The sequence below is a fragment of the Notolepis coatsorum genome, assembly GCF_963971535.1.
Source record: "Notolepis coatsorum genome assembly, chromosome: 1".
Lineage (NCBI taxonomy): Eukaryota > Metazoa > Chordata > Actinopteri > Aulopiformes > Paralepididae > Notolepis > Notolepis coatsorum.
In genome coordinates this window covers 220,516,018-220,533,730 of record NC_140165.1, presented here as the reverse complement: position 1 = coordinate 220,533,730, position 17,713 = coordinate 220,516,018, and the positions used below count along the sequence as shown (strand labels likewise).

General features: G+C 43.0%; 1 protein-coding gene across 1 annotated transcript in view; it reads left to right on the top strand.

The window, feature by feature from the left end:
• The window catches only part of gdpd1 (glycerophosphodiester phosphodiesterase domain containing 1), a 37,342-nt gene that overhangs the window by 13,881 nt on the left and 5,748 nt on the right, over nucleotides 1-17,713 (top strand). Inside the window, exons 7-10 of the mRNA XM_084325668.1 lie at nucleotides 1,154-1,243; nucleotides 2,680-2,813; nucleotides 8,666-8,725; nucleotides 17,062-17,113. Coding sequence (XP_084181794.1) covers nucleotides 1,154-1,243; nucleotides 2,680-2,813; nucleotides 8,666-8,725; nucleotides 17,062-17,113 — 336 coding nt within the window. The remainder of the gene's footprint in view (nucleotides 1-1,153; nucleotides 1,244-2,679; nucleotides 2,814-8,665; nucleotides 8,726-17,061; nucleotides 17,114-17,713) is intronic.

Sequence of the window (17,713 nt, the reverse complement as noted above, 5' to 3'; positions counted from 1 at the left end):
GGTACCTCCGGCTTGGTCGGTCGTCATACTAACACAATTGTCAGTGTTGGAGGGTGGGAAGCCGGTGGGTGGGTATCCTGGTCGTTGTAAAACAGCCACTCCTACAGGTTGGTCAGGGTGCCTGCACAGCAAGGGAAGGAGCTGGTGAAGGTAGTGTGACCCTCCCACGCGTTACACTTCACCAATGAGAGTCCGCGCTGTCAGGTGAAAAGAGGCTGCTGGCTGTCTCCTATGTATCGGAGGACGCATGTGATAGACTTCAGGGCTCCCTAGACCGGCAAGTAGGGGGCAAATGCACGCAACGACCAGGAAGGGGAGGGGGGAAATTGGCATAACGACTAAATTGGGATGGGAGAAAAATACAGAAAAAATAGGAGGAGAAAAAGTGGATAAAAAAAATATGATAAATATATAAAAAAGAAACAAAAAAAACATTGTAATTTGTACTGGAAATGAAATTCTGTCAAATACCGTTATACCATCAAAACTATCATGATATTATAATTTGGCCATATCGCCCAGCCCTACGAATAACTATGACGTAACACTCTGTTGTATGTTAGTTTAAATGACTATGATGTAGCACTCTCTGTTGTATGTTAGTTTAAATAACTATGAGGTAGGCGGTCAGGTGGCGTAGCGGAGATTTCGCTCGTCACCAATGCAAGAGGCTGCGGTCTCGACTCCCGGAGTCAGCATTGCTTGGGGCTTGGGCTGATCGCTATACTAACCTGTTTGGCTGGGCTAGGGGAGGGCAAGTCATGGGTGGGAATCTGGCGTTGTGGACAGCGACGCCTACAGGTCAGGTCTGGGTGCTTGCTCAGCGGAGGCAGGACTTGATGAAGGCAGCGTGACCTCCCACGCGTTACACTTCACCAATGAGAGTCCTCGCTGCCAGGTGAGAAGAGAGCCACTGGCGTGTCGGAGAAAGCGTGCGGATGACTTCAGGGTTCCCTCGTACCGACCAGTAGGAGAACATGCGCACAACAACCAGGTAGGGGAGGGGGGGAATTGGCACAACGACTAAATTGGGACAGGGAGAAAACAGAGACAAATCGGAGAAAGAGAGGATTAAAATAATTATAATAATAACTATGAGGTAGCACTCTCTGTTGTATGTTAGTTTAAATGCTTGACTTTGTGTTCCTGTTAGGTCTCTGAGCTGGTCATTAAATACGACAGAGAGCATCTGACTGTGTGGGGCAACTCCAGCAACCAGATCGTCAAGAAGTGTTATAAAGAGGTATGGATGAACACCGGGGCCATGATGTCTGTGTCTTCTCTTCACATCACGTTTCGGAGACATTTTAATCTGTGTTATTCTGTGGATGTATGTTCAAAGTGTAACCGTTCAGATAACATACATGGGTATGGATTCATTCATTTGATTTATTTAATATTTAAGAGTAGGAGATTAACTTTGCCTGATATCAGACAGAAATATCAACTCAGCGGATTCAAAGGCAAAGATTTACTTCGACTGGGGGCAAAAATAAGTTCACAAAATGCCCCTGAAATCAAGCAAATGGAAAAGAATGTGGTGTTGCATACAAAGAAAATGTCCTAATTCTCACTATTTGACGTGTTTTATTGTATTGTATTCTCCCTTTATTGTAACATTAGAAACAACAATTCCGTCTTTGTTTTTTGGGGAATGTTTTCCCAGAATTCTATCCTGGATTTCTGTACCTTTCAACAGCCAGAACGTTCAGTTCTCGTAAATTTCACATGTGAAATTTCCCCTAAACATCTGTTCAATGAAAGTTCCCCACAGAGAAAGAAAATGTCCCCCCCCCCCTTTAAAACATCTGTGCCATTCTATCTACAGAATCACATCAGATCAAAACCTCAAACGTGTTCCTCACTTCTTGTGGTTTGTGTGCTCTACACAGCATCAGTGGTGATATTGCTCTCTTGCCTGGCCTGAGTGATGGTGTGAGTGAGTGTAGGGAGGTCTGAGCGCTGAGCCTCGCACCTCAACAACCTCATTGCAATGATGGGTGTCGCTATGGTGACAGAACTCTGTTCCCTCGAGCCACTCTTCCCATAATAACTATGAAAGCGACCCGATGTTCGCCGAGACCGAGCACACCGTCCGCACGCTTAACCCTTTCACTACCATCCTACAGACGGTTAACCCTTTCACTACCATCCTACAGACGGTTAACCCTTTCACTACCATCCTACAGACAGTTAACTCTTTCACTACCACACTAGAGAAGGTTAACCCTTTCACTACCACACTAGAGAAGGTTAACCCTTTCACTACCACACTACAGAAGGTAACCCTTTCACTACCACACTACAAACGGTTAACACTTTCACTACCACACTACAGAAGGTTAACCCTTTCACTACCACACTAGAGAAGGTTAACCCTTTCACTACAACACTACAGAAGGTTAACCCTTTCACTACCACACTACAAACGGTTAACACTTTCACTACCACACTACATAATGTTAACCCTTTCACTACCACACTACAGCCGGTTAACCTTTTCACTACCACACTACAGAAGGTTAACCCTTTCACTACCACACTACAGAAGGTTAACCCTTTCACTACCACACTACAGATAACCGTCTGTAGTGTGGTAGTGAAAGGTTAACCTTCTGTAGTGTGGTAGTGAAAGGGTTAAGTGAGCTTCCTCTGAACCCGGTTCTCTGCGTGTTGCAGAACCCTCGCATCCCAGTGTTGTTCAGCTTCTCCAGGGTGCTGATGCTGCTCGGCCTCTTCTACAGCGGCCTGCTGCCCTTCCTCCCTCTGAGGGAGCAGTTCCTGGAGATCCCCATGCCCTCCATCATCACCAAGTAGGAACACACACGCACGCACGCACGCAAGCACGCACACATACACACATCCCATAATGTAGAAAAAGAACTTGTGTGGAAGTGTGGTTTTAAGAATAGAACAGATTGAAGATGTAAGCTTGCCACAGGTTTCGCACAAGGTCCTTGAAGTGCTTAAAGTGCTTGATTTTTTTACAAAAAAAAGTTAAGGCCTGTAATTCCTTGAAAACAGCCAATTTATTAACAAGGTGTTTAAAAAGTCCTTGAAATTCAAATCAACCATTCGCATTGAACGTTTTGTTCATCCATGATAAAATTGTTCTGAATCAAGATTTTTTTTATTTAAAGTGTAACTAATTGTCGGAAATTACTTTTAAGCCATAAATATTGGATCCGTTTTTTTTTATATAAAAAAAACAGCATTTAAAAGTGAATTGTATCCTTTTAAATGCCCTTTTAAAATGAAAAATAGTGCCTGAAAAAGTACTTGAAAGTCATTGAATTTCATTTTTTCAATGTTTGTGGGAACCCAGAGTGCCTACTAGGGAAATGATTGGTAGGAAACACTACCGCAAACTTAAAGGACCATACCAGTCTAATCACCATTACCAGAGATTGTCCCTGTCTTTAACTAATGTCATGTTCATACAGTAGGTGTATGAAGTGAATGTTTTGGTAGATCTCAGCCTACCTTTCACTCTGCCAAAGGGTTGAAAATATGCTCCATGAAACTTGAAATTCATTAGGCATAGGTAATTTACCCCCATAATGTAGAAAGAGAACCTCAAGAGAGCATGCATACATATTATTCAGATATTCATATAGTAGAATACAGATGTAATATGAGGTTGAAAATGTTCCACACCCACGCAACATTGTACGGTGGTTTAGTGCAATGAGGGAGGGTCACATCACATGGTAACAAGGGGGGCGTGGCTGGAAAAAGTACGAGAACACTTTGTCTAAGATACCTGTAGAGTGAACACCTGCATTAAAATACTGATTAGAAGAACCAAAGTCGGGCGGTTAGGTGGCCGAGCGGAGATTGCGTTCGTCACCAGCCCCGGAGCTGAGCTGGATTTGCCTGTTCGAATCCAGCTCACAGCTCCGGGGTTATCACCAGCTTGGCTGGCCGTCTGCACTGATACAATTGGCTGTATCAGAGGGTGGGAGAAGCTGGCGGGGTGGGTCCGGGTCGTTGTAAACAGCGACTCCTACAGTTCGGTCGGGGCGCCTGCTAAGCGCGGATTGGACGTGAGGGGGATAGTGTGGTCCTCCCACACGCTACGCCCTCTCAATGAGAATCCGCGCTGCCAGGTGAAAAGAAGCGGTGATTGGCTGGACGTGTGTCGGAGGAAGCACGTGGTAGCCTCCACTCTCCCAGATGATCTGACTGTGGGGGGTAAGTGCGCAGCGACCAGGAAGGGACTGGGAATTGGCATACGACTAACATTGGGATGGGAGAAAATCGGAGGAAAATGGAGGGGGAAAAAGACCAAAAAAAAAAAAAAAGAAGAACCAAAGTCAGGGTGGCCGGGTAGCGCAGAGGACTAAGAGTCTGTCTACCACCACAGAGACAGTGGGATCGAATCCGGCTGTGGTGCCTCCGGCTTGGCCGACCGTCCATACTAACACAATTGGCAGTGTTAGCGGGTGGGAAGCCGGCGTGGGTGGGTCCTGGTCGTTGTAAACAGCGACTCCTACAGTTCGGTCGGGGCGCCTGCACAGCGAGGGAAGGATCTGGGAGAGGTAGTGTGATCCTTCCACACGTTACACTCTCCCAGTGAGAGTCCGCGCTGCCAGGTGAAAAGAAGCGGTGGGCTGGCTGGCTACACATGTGTCGGAGGAAGCATGTGATAGTCTCCGCCCTCCAAGACCGACGGTAGGGGGTGGAGTGCGCAACGACGAGGGAGGGGATTGGGAATTGGCATAACGACTAACATTGGGGATGGGAAAAATTAAATAAAAACCAAAGTCTCAGTATTGCAACGTTCTGCGGGTCAAGGTTAAGTTTCCCAAGATGAAATCTCTTTAGCGACCGTGTATACTGATATGTTGGAACACACAATGCGCGTGTTGCCGTGTTAATACGTGACCCGGCGTGCTCATCCACCCTTGGTAATGCTCCTTTCACAGACCGCTCTAAGTACAGTGCTACCAGTCCTCTTTGGTTCTAGGGTTTCACTGGATTCAATGGGAACAGAACACCCACCAGGGCTAATCAGGAGATTAGCGCCAGCTGCTCCACAATCAGACGCCATCAGATAGTGGAGGGGTAAAGGTCAGGGACTGTGTATAGATCCTCCACTCTCCCAGCTGTGTCTGGCCAAGGTGGAGTTTATATATAGCCCATTTAAATGGTCCCCCCATTCTCTAAACTCTAATCCCTCTCCAGTGCCAGCTCCGTCAATAGACTCCAAACTGTCCCGAACCCATGCGCCTGACTCCTAACTCGCACCACGTCACCTCCGTCCTAAAAGACCTCCACCGGCTTCCTGTCTTCCACCGGATCAACTAGAAATTCCTGGTCTTCACCTACAAAGCCCTTCACCAATTGGCCCAACATATCTCACTGACCTCCTCTCCCCCTACCAACCCTCTCTGTCCCTCAGCACCCCCTCCCCAACCTTCACAGTTGTGGGGACAGATCCTTCTCCAGGACAGACAGATCGTTCTCCAGGACGGCTCCCAGGGTCTGGAACTCCCTCCCCCAAGACTTTAGACTCTCAGTTTTCCAATCCCACCTCAAGACCATCTCTTCTCCACTGTCTTCTCTTAGCCCCCCCCCATCCATCCATCCTTGTGTGTTTGTGTTATGTTTGTTTGTTGTTTGTCTTACTAGCCCTGCCCCTTAGTGTAAAATTACTTTTAGCGCCAAATAAATCGCATGTATTATTGTTATGATTTCCAATGTAAAACCTTCATTTGAAGACCCCACATTCTCCGAAGCCATGGTGAACTTTGCTTTCCTCAGTGGAAACTAGGTCCTCCCCCTCTCCTAGTGGATCAATCCATTGATTTGCTCCAAGTCGACCAAGACTTTAGATTTTATGCGTTTAGTGTGTTATTCCCTGGAAGGTGATGATGAGACACAACCCTGGTGAGCGCCAGATTTAAAGGCCTTTCTGCGTGGCTGCACGCAATATCTGGGCCAGAGAATGTTGTGTGAAAGTTGATCTCTCAGTTAAATGATTGAAAGAAAACACACACGACTGAGAGTTCTATATGTGCCAATGGATCACAGGGATCTGGGTCACACAGCAGATTATCCACGTTGCACATTCACCAGGGATAAGCTGATTTTCTTTTTATTGCACTTGTTGTGTGCGTGAGGCCATTTGTGGTGTTGAAGTAATTTGATTAATGCCAATTAAGCATTAAAGGTCCCAATCTGTAATCCACACGTAATAATAATAATGATATGCCCCACCACAGAAGAAAAGAAAAGAAAAAACTAAGTAATGGAGACATTTTTCATTCTCACCTTGGCAGGACAGGCAACATGTGACAACTAAATGTGTTTCAAATACCAGTATATTTGTGATGGTAAAGTGAATATTTGATATAATATTTCATTTTGAGTTCAAATGGGTTTAGGAAGTTGCAAAAAGTGAAATTTTCCAAATTTGAAGTCCTACCAGATTAGGTCAATAATCATGATATGTAATTGAACATTCTCTTAAGGGGGCACTTCACCAAAAACAAACAATGCTGATTTATTTGACATCATTTCATGGTGCTGTAATTGATTGATTGATTGAATACTTTATTTTGACACAAATCGTATGACAAAAAAAAAACATTTTTAAAAGACAAGACAATAACAGTGTCAATAACGCTGGTCAAAAATGGATAAAACACAATAAATAGGCTTGTTTCTATTGTGGTCCATACATGGAACATAAAAAGGCACAGAAACACAAATGGACATGTACACTGACAGGACACATTCTAAAAGAAAATTATAAAAACACCTAACCTGACAACTCATACAGTTAACTAATGTTAAAAGAAAATCCGCAAACCCTTAAAAGCAACTCATGATAAAAGAAATAAAAGCCAAGTTATGATAAAAGAGATAAAAAAAACATTTTTAAGACCAATTTGAGTTGCTGCTGAGCCATGTTTTTAGGGCGGATTTAAATCCGAGAGGGGAGTTCAGGAGTTTTATAAATGTTGGCAGGGCATTCCACATTACCGTAGCCGAGTAAAAAAATGCATCTTTCCCCATGCATGTCCTGACTCTCGACGGGACCAGGTCCGTGGGGCTTCCTCTTGTGGCGTGTTTGTGGACATCTCCTACTTTATTAAAATAATTTACTAGGTACTTGGGGACCGTTTCTTTTAGTACTTTAAAAACCAGTAGCATTTTAAGCTGGTGTACCCTTTCTTCAACCCTAAACCCTAGGTGAGTCCTAAAGTGAAGGTTGTGCAGGAGTCTCACTAGTTTGTTTTGGGAGGTCTGGAGCTTTGTCTTCATTTGTTTTGATATGTTGCTGTACCATGAAGTGCAAGCATAGTCAAAGTGACATTGGATGAGGGCTCCAGCTAGGGTCCTCAGAGCGTTTTTATTTATGAACGAGGAAATTCTAAATACAAATTTGGTTTTTTGATTGACCTTAGTAATAACTTTTTGTGCCATTTTTTCGTTAGAAAGTTTGTTATTTAAAATAAAGCCCAGGTAGGTGACCTCCTCTTTATCCTCAATAATGTTTTCACCTACTCTAATTTTAAAACCCTGGGATTTCTTTAGGTTGGCGTTTGACCCAAAGAGTATGGCCTCTGTTTTTCCCAGATGTAGAGACAATTTATTGTCACTGAGCCAGGAGCAGATCTTTTTCATTTCACTGCTCAGGACACCACTTTAGACTTATCCCTGTCTGAGACCAGGAGTGCCGAGTCGTCAGCAAACAGGAACAGGTTGCAATCGCATGCCGATTTCATGTCATTAATATATATTAAAAACAGTTGAGGTCCCAAAATGCTTCCTTGGGGGACCCCACATGTCACTGGAAGGGACGAGGACAAGGTGCCATTGATGTCTACCACCTGTTCTCTTCCCTCCAGGTAGGACTTGACCCATTTGGCTGACTTGCTATCAAAGCCTATCGCTCTCAATTTTTCTAGTAGGATGGAGTGGTTGACCGTGTCAAACGCCTTTTGCAGGTCCAACATTACCATCCCGCAGTAGTTCCCCTTGTCCATCTCCCGTTTTATATAATCTGTCAGGTACAGTAAACAGGTGTCAGTGGAGTGTGATTTTCTGAAACCTGATTGGAACTGGTACAATAGTCTATGTTCAGTCAGGTAGTTGTCTATCTGCTCATATACCAGCCTCTCAATTACCTTTGATATGGAACAAAGGATAGAAACGGGGCGGTAGTTACCTGGATCTAGTTTGTTTCCTTTTTTAAATAGAGGGGTTACCCTAGCAAGCTTGAGTTCTTGCGGGATGTGACCCTGGTTGATGGAGAGGTTGGTGATATGGGCTACAATGGGAGCTATGATGGAAGCAGAGTCTCTGAGAAATCTGGTGGGAATATTGTCATGGCCTGTGGCTTTTGTTGGCTGCAGCATACTGAGCTTTTTCATAACCTCTTCAGTAGTTACTTCAGTCAATTTAAAATCATTTTCACGTACACCCAGTTCCTTATAAAAGGCCTGGATGTGCTGTATGCCCATCCATAATTAATTAACACCACACAAGGACTAAATGTCCCTGATGACTTCACTGGTGGCCATACTTAAACTAATTTAATCTTGATAGCTTTCAAACTAAATGAATGTGTGAAAAACTGTTTAAGAGTTTTCGTATGTGTGTGAGATGATGTGCAATGATGTCACCGTTAACCCTTTCCTGTGCGGCTCCACAGACTGAAGGGTCCTGGCAGGATGACCAAGAGTGAGCGAGTCATGGCGTGGCTGGCAGACAGGTGACTTCAAGTTCAAGTGTTGTTTTATTTGTCACATATAAGGTACATGTACATTACAGTGAAATGCTTGGTTCTGTATGAGCCCCCTGAGATTGTGCTTCATACAGTAAAAAAAGAACAAGGATCGAACACTAAATATACAATATACAAACTAAAGTACAAAATGCAAAAATGAGGTAGAGATGTAGTGCAAATATTTTAGTAATAAATAGATACATATGTGCTGTGTCCCAATTCTTCCCTTCACGCTATGGCTTGGCCCTATGGCTCCGTTTTGCACATTCCCACGAAGTGTAGGGCTGTCCCATTTCTCTTTGGATCAAGGGGTAGTGACGTTCCAGACCTCCAAATATGGCTTCAGAGGAAGTGTGCCGAGATGCAGGCTCGGAGAGAAGGGAGAGATGGTATTTCCCAGAATGCACTGCAAACCTTTGGCAAAACTAAAGAAAAAGAAAATGGCGGAGCGGTACCAGTAATTTAGACAAATGGAAGTATTGATTTCGTCCTAACGAATCATTAAAGAAATATACAGTCAACTGGAATATGTTAGTTTTTTACACATATGTTGGATTATGTAATTGGTTTGTCATGAGAAGCCAATAAAAAATCGTGAATTTGTGGTTATCCTATAACCCTAGTTATATGATTACTGGCGAAGCGTCTCGCTTTGCCTATGGGATTGATTGGACATTTTATTAACAAATTGCAGAATGGGTACAATACAGTACGGCTCAATACACACAATTGGGATGCAGACCAGAGAAAGACTCATCTTGTTTACATCAGGGTCCCCCATTTTCAATTCATCATAACATTTATGACATACAGATAAACAGTACTGTTACATCCAGATATTTATGACATACAAGATATACACATTTACAGTACTGTTTAAGAGACAGAGTTTCTAAAAGAGAGTATATACATTTGAGTGGGAGGAAAACAGATCGCTTCTTGGCCCCGTTTCAACTCATGGTTGACAAAATGCCAGAACAATAGTGTGGGTACTGTACCCAATAAATTAAAAAAAAAATCTACAATTGTTAATATTTGCAGTGGATTTGTATTCTCTTTACATATACATGTGAATTACTAGAATTTATATCAAGAGAACCTAGAAGTAAAAAGTTAATATGTACTACCACTACCAGTACATTTACATTTAGTCATTTAGCTGACGCTTTTATCCAAAGCGACTTACAAGTTCTGTACGACAAGACAGCAAGAAGGGTACAACTCTATCAGCTGAGTAAAGATTTTCATCAAAGTGTTGCGTGTTACAGTGTAGGTTAGTTTATTAGGACAAGTGCATGACAGTAAGGTTAGTCAGGGTTAGATATTTTTTTTTGTACCAGTACCATGTAATACACTGCAGTACTCTGTATTAACACATTCCCTGCCACACAATTTGAGCATCTTATACCACTTTCTGCCAGCACTCTAAGCCTATGGAGATGTTCACCTTCTTTGCAGGTCTATAACTTTTTTAATTGTATTGCTAAATTGACATTACTATGGCCCATTCAACATCGATTATCTATCGTTCAGGATGTAGGAACGTTTTACTTTTTCATTCATAGATTCATACGAAAATACCGTCTAGAATATAAATATGTTTTTATCGTTTTCTGCAGTAATTCCTAGAACGTGAGATATAGGCATAAACGCATATATAGATTATCAAATGCCGTTTGTTGGCGATACACGCTATATAAAAATGTTCAACTGTACATGATCCTAAACGTTATGACTTATGCGCGGATGAACAGGGGGGGGGGGTCGTTTATAATTCCGTGATCGTCAGTAAATGCTTTATGTAGTATGGGTGATATATTGATCAGAGCAGTTTGCATGGATAATAATAAACAAACGCGCTGAAAATGACGTCAGCGTCCTCTTACCGTTCGACGATGAGACTGGAGGAAAAAGATCCCACTTATTTGACGGCGATCTCCTAAATCCATTTCCGGTTTGTATAATCATAATAAACGGCCAAATCGTATAGATTATTGCGTTATGGCAGCGATCGCTACACACGGACGTGTGTATACAGTCCCGCAACAATATGCGAGTGCCGGATGAATTTGGCAGATGCACCGGAGATCTCCAGAGATCCACTTCCGGTTGCAACTCACCGATCATCCACCAGGCGGCAGTATTGAAGCGTTGCAGAGTTGTGCATGCTCCCACTGCATCAGACCAGGCTCCGTGAGGGAATTATGAATAACATGGCGAAAAAATTAAATATGATCTCAATAACGTTGTACGCCGTGGATTGGCAGAATTCGCATGAACTTGAAACACGTCGTAAGCCGTTTCCGCCGTGGGATGTGTTAACCTGCAATACCATGTTGTACCCTGTACTACCATGGTCATATTCTGTTGTATCATGTAGTACGCTATAATGCCATGTAGTACTACTGTATATGCTTTATTATAGTCTCACCCATTAATTTTCTATTTGACTGACATACTGTATTAATATAAAGAACCTGACTAACATTTGATTAAACTTGTGCTACAAAATAACAACACAAAATGTCAAGAGTTTGATACCAAAAACCTTTTTATATACAAGCATAAACACTGAAGACATTCGTTATAATTTACATGGTATGCAGAGCAAGCTTCATGGTCCTTCTGATGTAAGCTGCCTGTAAGTAATGTAAACAGTCAGCGTGTGGGTGTGTTTCATCATTACGCTGTCGGCAACTGAGTGCTTAGTGCTGTCCCATTTCGTAGTGCAATTCACCCCTTGTGGCTCCGCTCTGAAGGGTGACTCCCATCAAGGGCACTCCAAGACGAGGGGTAGGGCCAAGCCGCAGGGCCAAGCCGTAGGACCAAGGGGAGAATCTGGACGCAGCCATGGTGTAGTGTTAAAAGTGAATGTGTGTGCATGTTTGTGGATGTGCGTGCAGTGAATGTAGATGGATGGGTTAGTGTTCCATAGAGTCATTGATCATCCTGATGGCCTGGGGATAGAAGCTATGCATACTGTACTCTCATCTCATCAGCCTTCATTCACTTCATATGACAGACGTTGTTTTCTCTCGTAGTAGCAGCTACAGTGGCCAATGGTTTCAAGATGTCACCACCAGCCAATTTGATTTCAGTTTTAAGAATAGAACAGACTGATTGACAATGTGAGCCTGCCAGAGTGCCTACTAGTGAACTGACTGGTAGCAAACACTACCGCAGACTTAAAGGGGACATGTACTATAAATGTCATTTTTCAGTCTCTAGCATTGTATTATAGTAATAGGAGTTCGTATCAATGTGTTTTAGTGTCTAAATACCATATTGGCGGATTGCTCTGATTCAGCTCAGATCATTTCCTTCTCCAGTAAATTAGGCCATCCTGATTTGAAGGCCTGAATGACGTTACTCAGGCTCTGGGTAGCAGACAGTGATGTGATTGGCTCTGTGGTTGTAGCTAATGCCCGCCCACAATCTACATAGACTGACTGTACACAGCGAGTGAAAACCACTTCCTCATTCTCTGCATGCACTAGTCTGGAGGGAGAGAGAGAGAGAGAGAGAGATAGAGAGCATTCACGAGCACTGGGGGGGGGGGACCTGCCGCACGGAAGTCCGCGCGACACACACCTCCGAACGGGAGAGTGATAGAAAGAAAAAAAGGAAGAGAGAGGGAGGAAGGGAGGGCTCACTGTTTACCTTTGTTTTTCTCTACCTTTCTCTCTCTCTCTCTCTCTCACCCCCTCCCTCCCTCTCTCTCTCTCTCTCTCTCTCTCTCTCTCTCTCTATCTCTCTCTGTCTACCAGTCGCAGTGTTTTGGTAGATCTCAGCCTACCTTTCACACTGCCATTGATGTTGAAAAGGGATGAAAATATGCTCCATGAAATTTGAACTGTATCATTTGTAAGGGTAATTTACCCTTGTGAAAATTACTGTGTCATCTATGTTTGCTAATGTTACTGTATTACTCTACTACGAGTTATTAGGATTCACGCTGCAACCAGGAGTTAATAACAAGCTCACCCAACTGAATGAGGAAGTTTGCCGTGTGGTGGTTCTAGTGGAGTGTAGTGAAAATAAAACAGTACAGTGGTTTTCAGAAGGCTGGGTTACATATGCAGAGCAACTTTCAAGGCTCATGGAATGTTTTCCATCCCTTTTCAACATCAATGGCGGTTTGAATGGTGTTTAGTAAGATAAGATGATATCAGCTAAAACACACATCAAAATGTACACTGTATGGTCCTTTAAGGCCAACACAGAGAGGCTCAAGAGACTTCACAAGTATTTTAATTTTTTTTTCATGCTAAATTAGTTATTAAAAGTAATAAGTGCATCTCTGGATACGGTTCTTCAGTGCCAGGGTTCAATTTTAGCTCTGTCTCTGTTACAGGGTATATACAGTATCATGACCATGGTCTCTGTCTCTGTTACAGGGTATATACAGTATCATGACTAGGGATGCCCCGATCGATCGGCCAGCGATCGGTATCGGCCGATATTCAGTATAAATATGAGATCGGTGATCGGTGATAATGCTTTATTTTCGCAGATCGTCAAAACCGATCGAAAAACATGTTCCAATTCTTAGCGGAGATCTCACTGCTGACTTCTCTCTCAGACACACAGAGCTGCGTGCAGCGTACGGCCCCTCCTCCTCCCCAGCCCTTCCCGCACTTGTGTAAACAACAGGCTCCTATGCCTTGCAGTCTGCTATAGTCTGGTGCATGCGACGTGAGCTAACGTTGGCTACCTACCGAGCTAACGTTACTGTTTAAACTAAATGACCCAGTGACTACATGAGGCATTGTCTAACGTTATCTAGCTGGCTAGCTACTGATAGCTGCTGATATCAACAAATGCTCCAGAAATAGTCGAGTGCATGATAAGTTACCTCCGTTGACTCGGTAGCTCACGTTGGCTCACGTTAGCTCTAAACTAAATAGTTCACTGAGGCGTTGTCTTAACGTTATCTAGCCGGCTAGCAGTAGCTACAGATAGCTCCTGATATCAATGTCTTATAACATTGATTCGATGCGTATTCGAGCTGAGGGCATGCTGAATGTGATTTATACCAATAGGGTCCAGCTGCAGTGCCGGAGAATCCTGGCCGTAGCTGGAGGCTACTCGAGTACACACAGACAGTGGAGCTGTTTGCAGATAGCGAGCATTTTGACTTGTTGCGTGGTGGCGATGTCTCGCAGATAATACAACTACAAGTACAAGTCTAATTATATAATATATATATTTTATTTTTAAAAAAAAGTTATATAAAATTCTTTTTTATTTTTATTTTTTTAAACGATCGGTATCGGCCGATATGGCTCAAGACGATCGGTGATCGGTGTCAAAAAACGTGATCGGGGCATCCCTAATCATGACCACGGTCTCTGTCTCTGTTACAGGGTATATACAGTATCATGACCACGGTCTCTGTTACAGGGTATATACAGTATCATGGTCTCTGTCTCTGTTACAGGGTATATACAGTATCATGACCACGGTCTCTGTTACAGGGTATATACAGTATCATGGTCTCTGTCTCTGTTACAGGGTATATACAGTATCATGGTCTCTGTCTCTGTTACAGGGTATATACAGTATCATGACCACGGTCTCTGTTACAGGGTATATACAGTATCATGGTCTTTGTCTCTGTTACAGGGTATATACAGTATCATGGTCTCTGTCTCTGTTACAGGGTATATACAGTATCATGACCACAGTATCTGTCTCTGTTACAGGGTATATACAGTATCATGGTCTCTGTCTCTGTTACAGGGTATATACAGTATCATGACCACGGTCTCTGTTACAGGGTATATACAGTATCATGGTCTCTGTTACAGGGTATATACAGTATCATGGTCTCTGTCTCTGTTACAGGGTATATACAGTATCATGACCACGGTCTCTGTTACAGGGTATATACAGTATCATGGTCTCTGTTACAGGGTATATACAGTATCATGGTCTCTGTTACAGGGTATATACAGTATCATGGTCTCTGTCTCTGTTACAGGGTATACAGTATCATGACCACGGTCTCTGTTACAGGGTATATACAGTATCATGACCATTCTGAATTCTGTGCCTCCTCTGACGACATGTGATACACTGAGCACTGTGTAGACCAGTGATTCCCAACCTGGGGTCCGCCAGGGGGCGCAGGGGGTCCGCCAGACCACAGATGATTTGAGGTCTTTTTTTTTTTTTTTTTTTTTCTTTCAGAGAAATATTTAATTAGCATATTTTTATCATCAGAAGCATGAATAGTCTCTCCACTACAATAAAAAATAAAGATAAATAAATAAACATCTAGACATGATTTTTGAACGTTAACAGTAGGCTACCGGGTAGCCGCTAAAACGCGAATCAGTTGACTGTATCACTTTCTGTAGCTAGCCTAGCACGCTAGTTAACTTTCTCGGCTCGTCTGCAGTCAGCCGCCAGAGGCGAAAATGTGTGACAAACGAAAAGGAGATGACGGCAGCTCATCTGCAAAAAGAGTTAGGACCTACAGCAATCGCGAAAATTACATCACCATGGGCTTCACTGAGGGACCAGACAAACGACCTGAGTGTGTGATTTGTGGAGAAAAGTTGGCAAACTCGAGCCTGAAGCCCAGCAAGCTGAAGAGACATCAGGCGTCTAAGCACCCAGAAACCGTTGGGAAGGATCCGGACTTTTTTCGGAGGAAAGAACAGTCTCTCAAGGTGAACAAGCCTGTTGATGTTAGAGTAGCGTGGAGCAGGGGTGGCAGTGATTTACAGAAGGCTACCGAAGCCTCCTTTGAGTGTTCGCTTTTAATTGCAAAAGCAAAGAAACCGCACAATATTGGCGAGCAGCTCATCAAACCAGCCTGCATCAAAATGGTTTAGAAACTGTGCGGCCCACAGGTGGCGGATAAACTAAAATCAGTACCACTCTCGAACAATGTAGTGAAAGACCGAATTGATAAGATGTCAAGTGATTGCGAGCAGCAGCTGTCAGAAAAGCTTAGAAAGGGTCCATTTGCCATACAACTTGATGAAACTACAACTGTCGCAGACGAGGCTGTGCTCATCGTTTATGTGCAATATATCGAAAATGAGGATCTGAAGCAGGACATTCTCATGTCAGTCAACCTTACTACCACCACTCGAGGTGAGGATATTTTTACTGCAGTGGATTCTTACTTCATTCAACATAAATGCAAACCGTTCACCATTAGGGCCTGATTTGAGAGGATGAATACAGGATTTGAATATTGGCCAAAATTTTGAAATACATATGGTGCAAGATTAGATTTGTTGATTGAAGGCACAAGTCAAAGAAGCATAGTGGGTCTAATTATGATGCATATGCCTGTGTATAAGCAGTTTGTTATTAAAATGACAAAAAAAAGGTATTAAACCCAGCTAGGACAGATTCTCTCTGCTACTGATTGGAATTTCCTGTCTCATATTTAGTTTAATTTGTTGCATTGATTTGTTCCATAAATGCAAACCGTTCACCATTAGGGACTGATTTGAGAGGATGAATACAGGATTTGAATATTGGCCAAACATTTTGAAATGCATATGGTGCAAGATGAGATTTGTTGATTGAAGGCACAAGTTAAAGAAGCATAGTGGGTCTAATTGTGATGCATATGCCTGTGTATAAGCAGTTTGTTATTAAAATGACAAAAAAAAGGTATTAAACCCAGCTAGGACAGATTCTCTCTGCTACTGATTGGAATTTCCTGTCTCATATTTAGTTTAATTTGTTGCATTGATTTGTTCCATAAATGCAAACCGTTCACCATTAGGGCCTGATTTGAGAGGATGAATACAGCATTTGAATATTGGCCAAACATTTTGAAATGCATATGGTGCAAGATGAGATTTGTTGATTGAAGGCACAAGTCAAAGAAGCATAGTGGGTCTAATTGTGATGCATATGCCTGTGTATAAGCAGTTTGTTATTAAAATGAAAAAAAAAACGTATTTTATGGTATCTTATTAGGAGGGGGTCCGCGAATTTCATCAGAGATGTTTGGGGGTCCCTGGAGGGAAAAAGGTTGGGAACCACTGGTGTAGACGATTCCAGTGGGATTGTGTTGCCAGATAACATCTTAGATGTTTATTCCCCATTGCAGTGTTTTCTAATCTCAGATTAGCTGACAGGAATGCACATGTAGTCCATGTAGAATGTTTATGTTATCAAATTGAAACCTTCTATTGGAAGATAAGAAACCCCATAGTATTATTCTAGACTCCCACTGAGTCATCACCATAGGTAACAGACAATAAAGAATGTATCTCTCTCTCTCTCTCTCTCTCTCTCTCTCTCTCTCTCTCTCTCGTTCTCTCGTTCTCATTCTCTCTCTCTCTCAGACTACTGATGAGAAAGACTCTGTTTGACCACCTGACAGCCAGGGGAATACAGGTGAGACCTCGCCACTGTACCTCCTACATGTTATTTCTGTGGACTAGGATGATAGTATAATCAATACTTGTGAACATGAACCCTCGCAAAGCCAGACACCTACACCTCAAGCTTGTGATGTCATCAAGTATAAAGTCTGGAACTGCTCCACAGACGGTGGTAAAACAGTAGTAAGTAGTAAGACAGTGGTAAGACAGTGAATATGAGACTGATTTAAGATCCACTGAAATGGTTTCTGGATTTTGAAGGGTTTTGCTCAAGTTCATTATTATTGACCGTATTGTTCTAGATCTAGACCATAGGGATAACATTATGCAATGTTGCCCTTTAAAGTCCCCAAGAAACGGCTATTTGATGCGATTCCACATATTTATGCGTCACCTGTAAAAACAGGAAGAGGGACTTGTCGTGGATATTGATTGGCGTCTATGTGACCGATCATACTGGGTCTGCGTTGTGTTTGATGTTAAATGAGAATGTCCCGAGGGGGAGTCGAACAGGGGGCTCCCGCGCCGCGGGCGACGACACAGGCCGCTGCACTAAGAAGTGAATTCACTCCTAACTACCGTACCTATGCGTCTGTTAACCCTGTTATGAGGA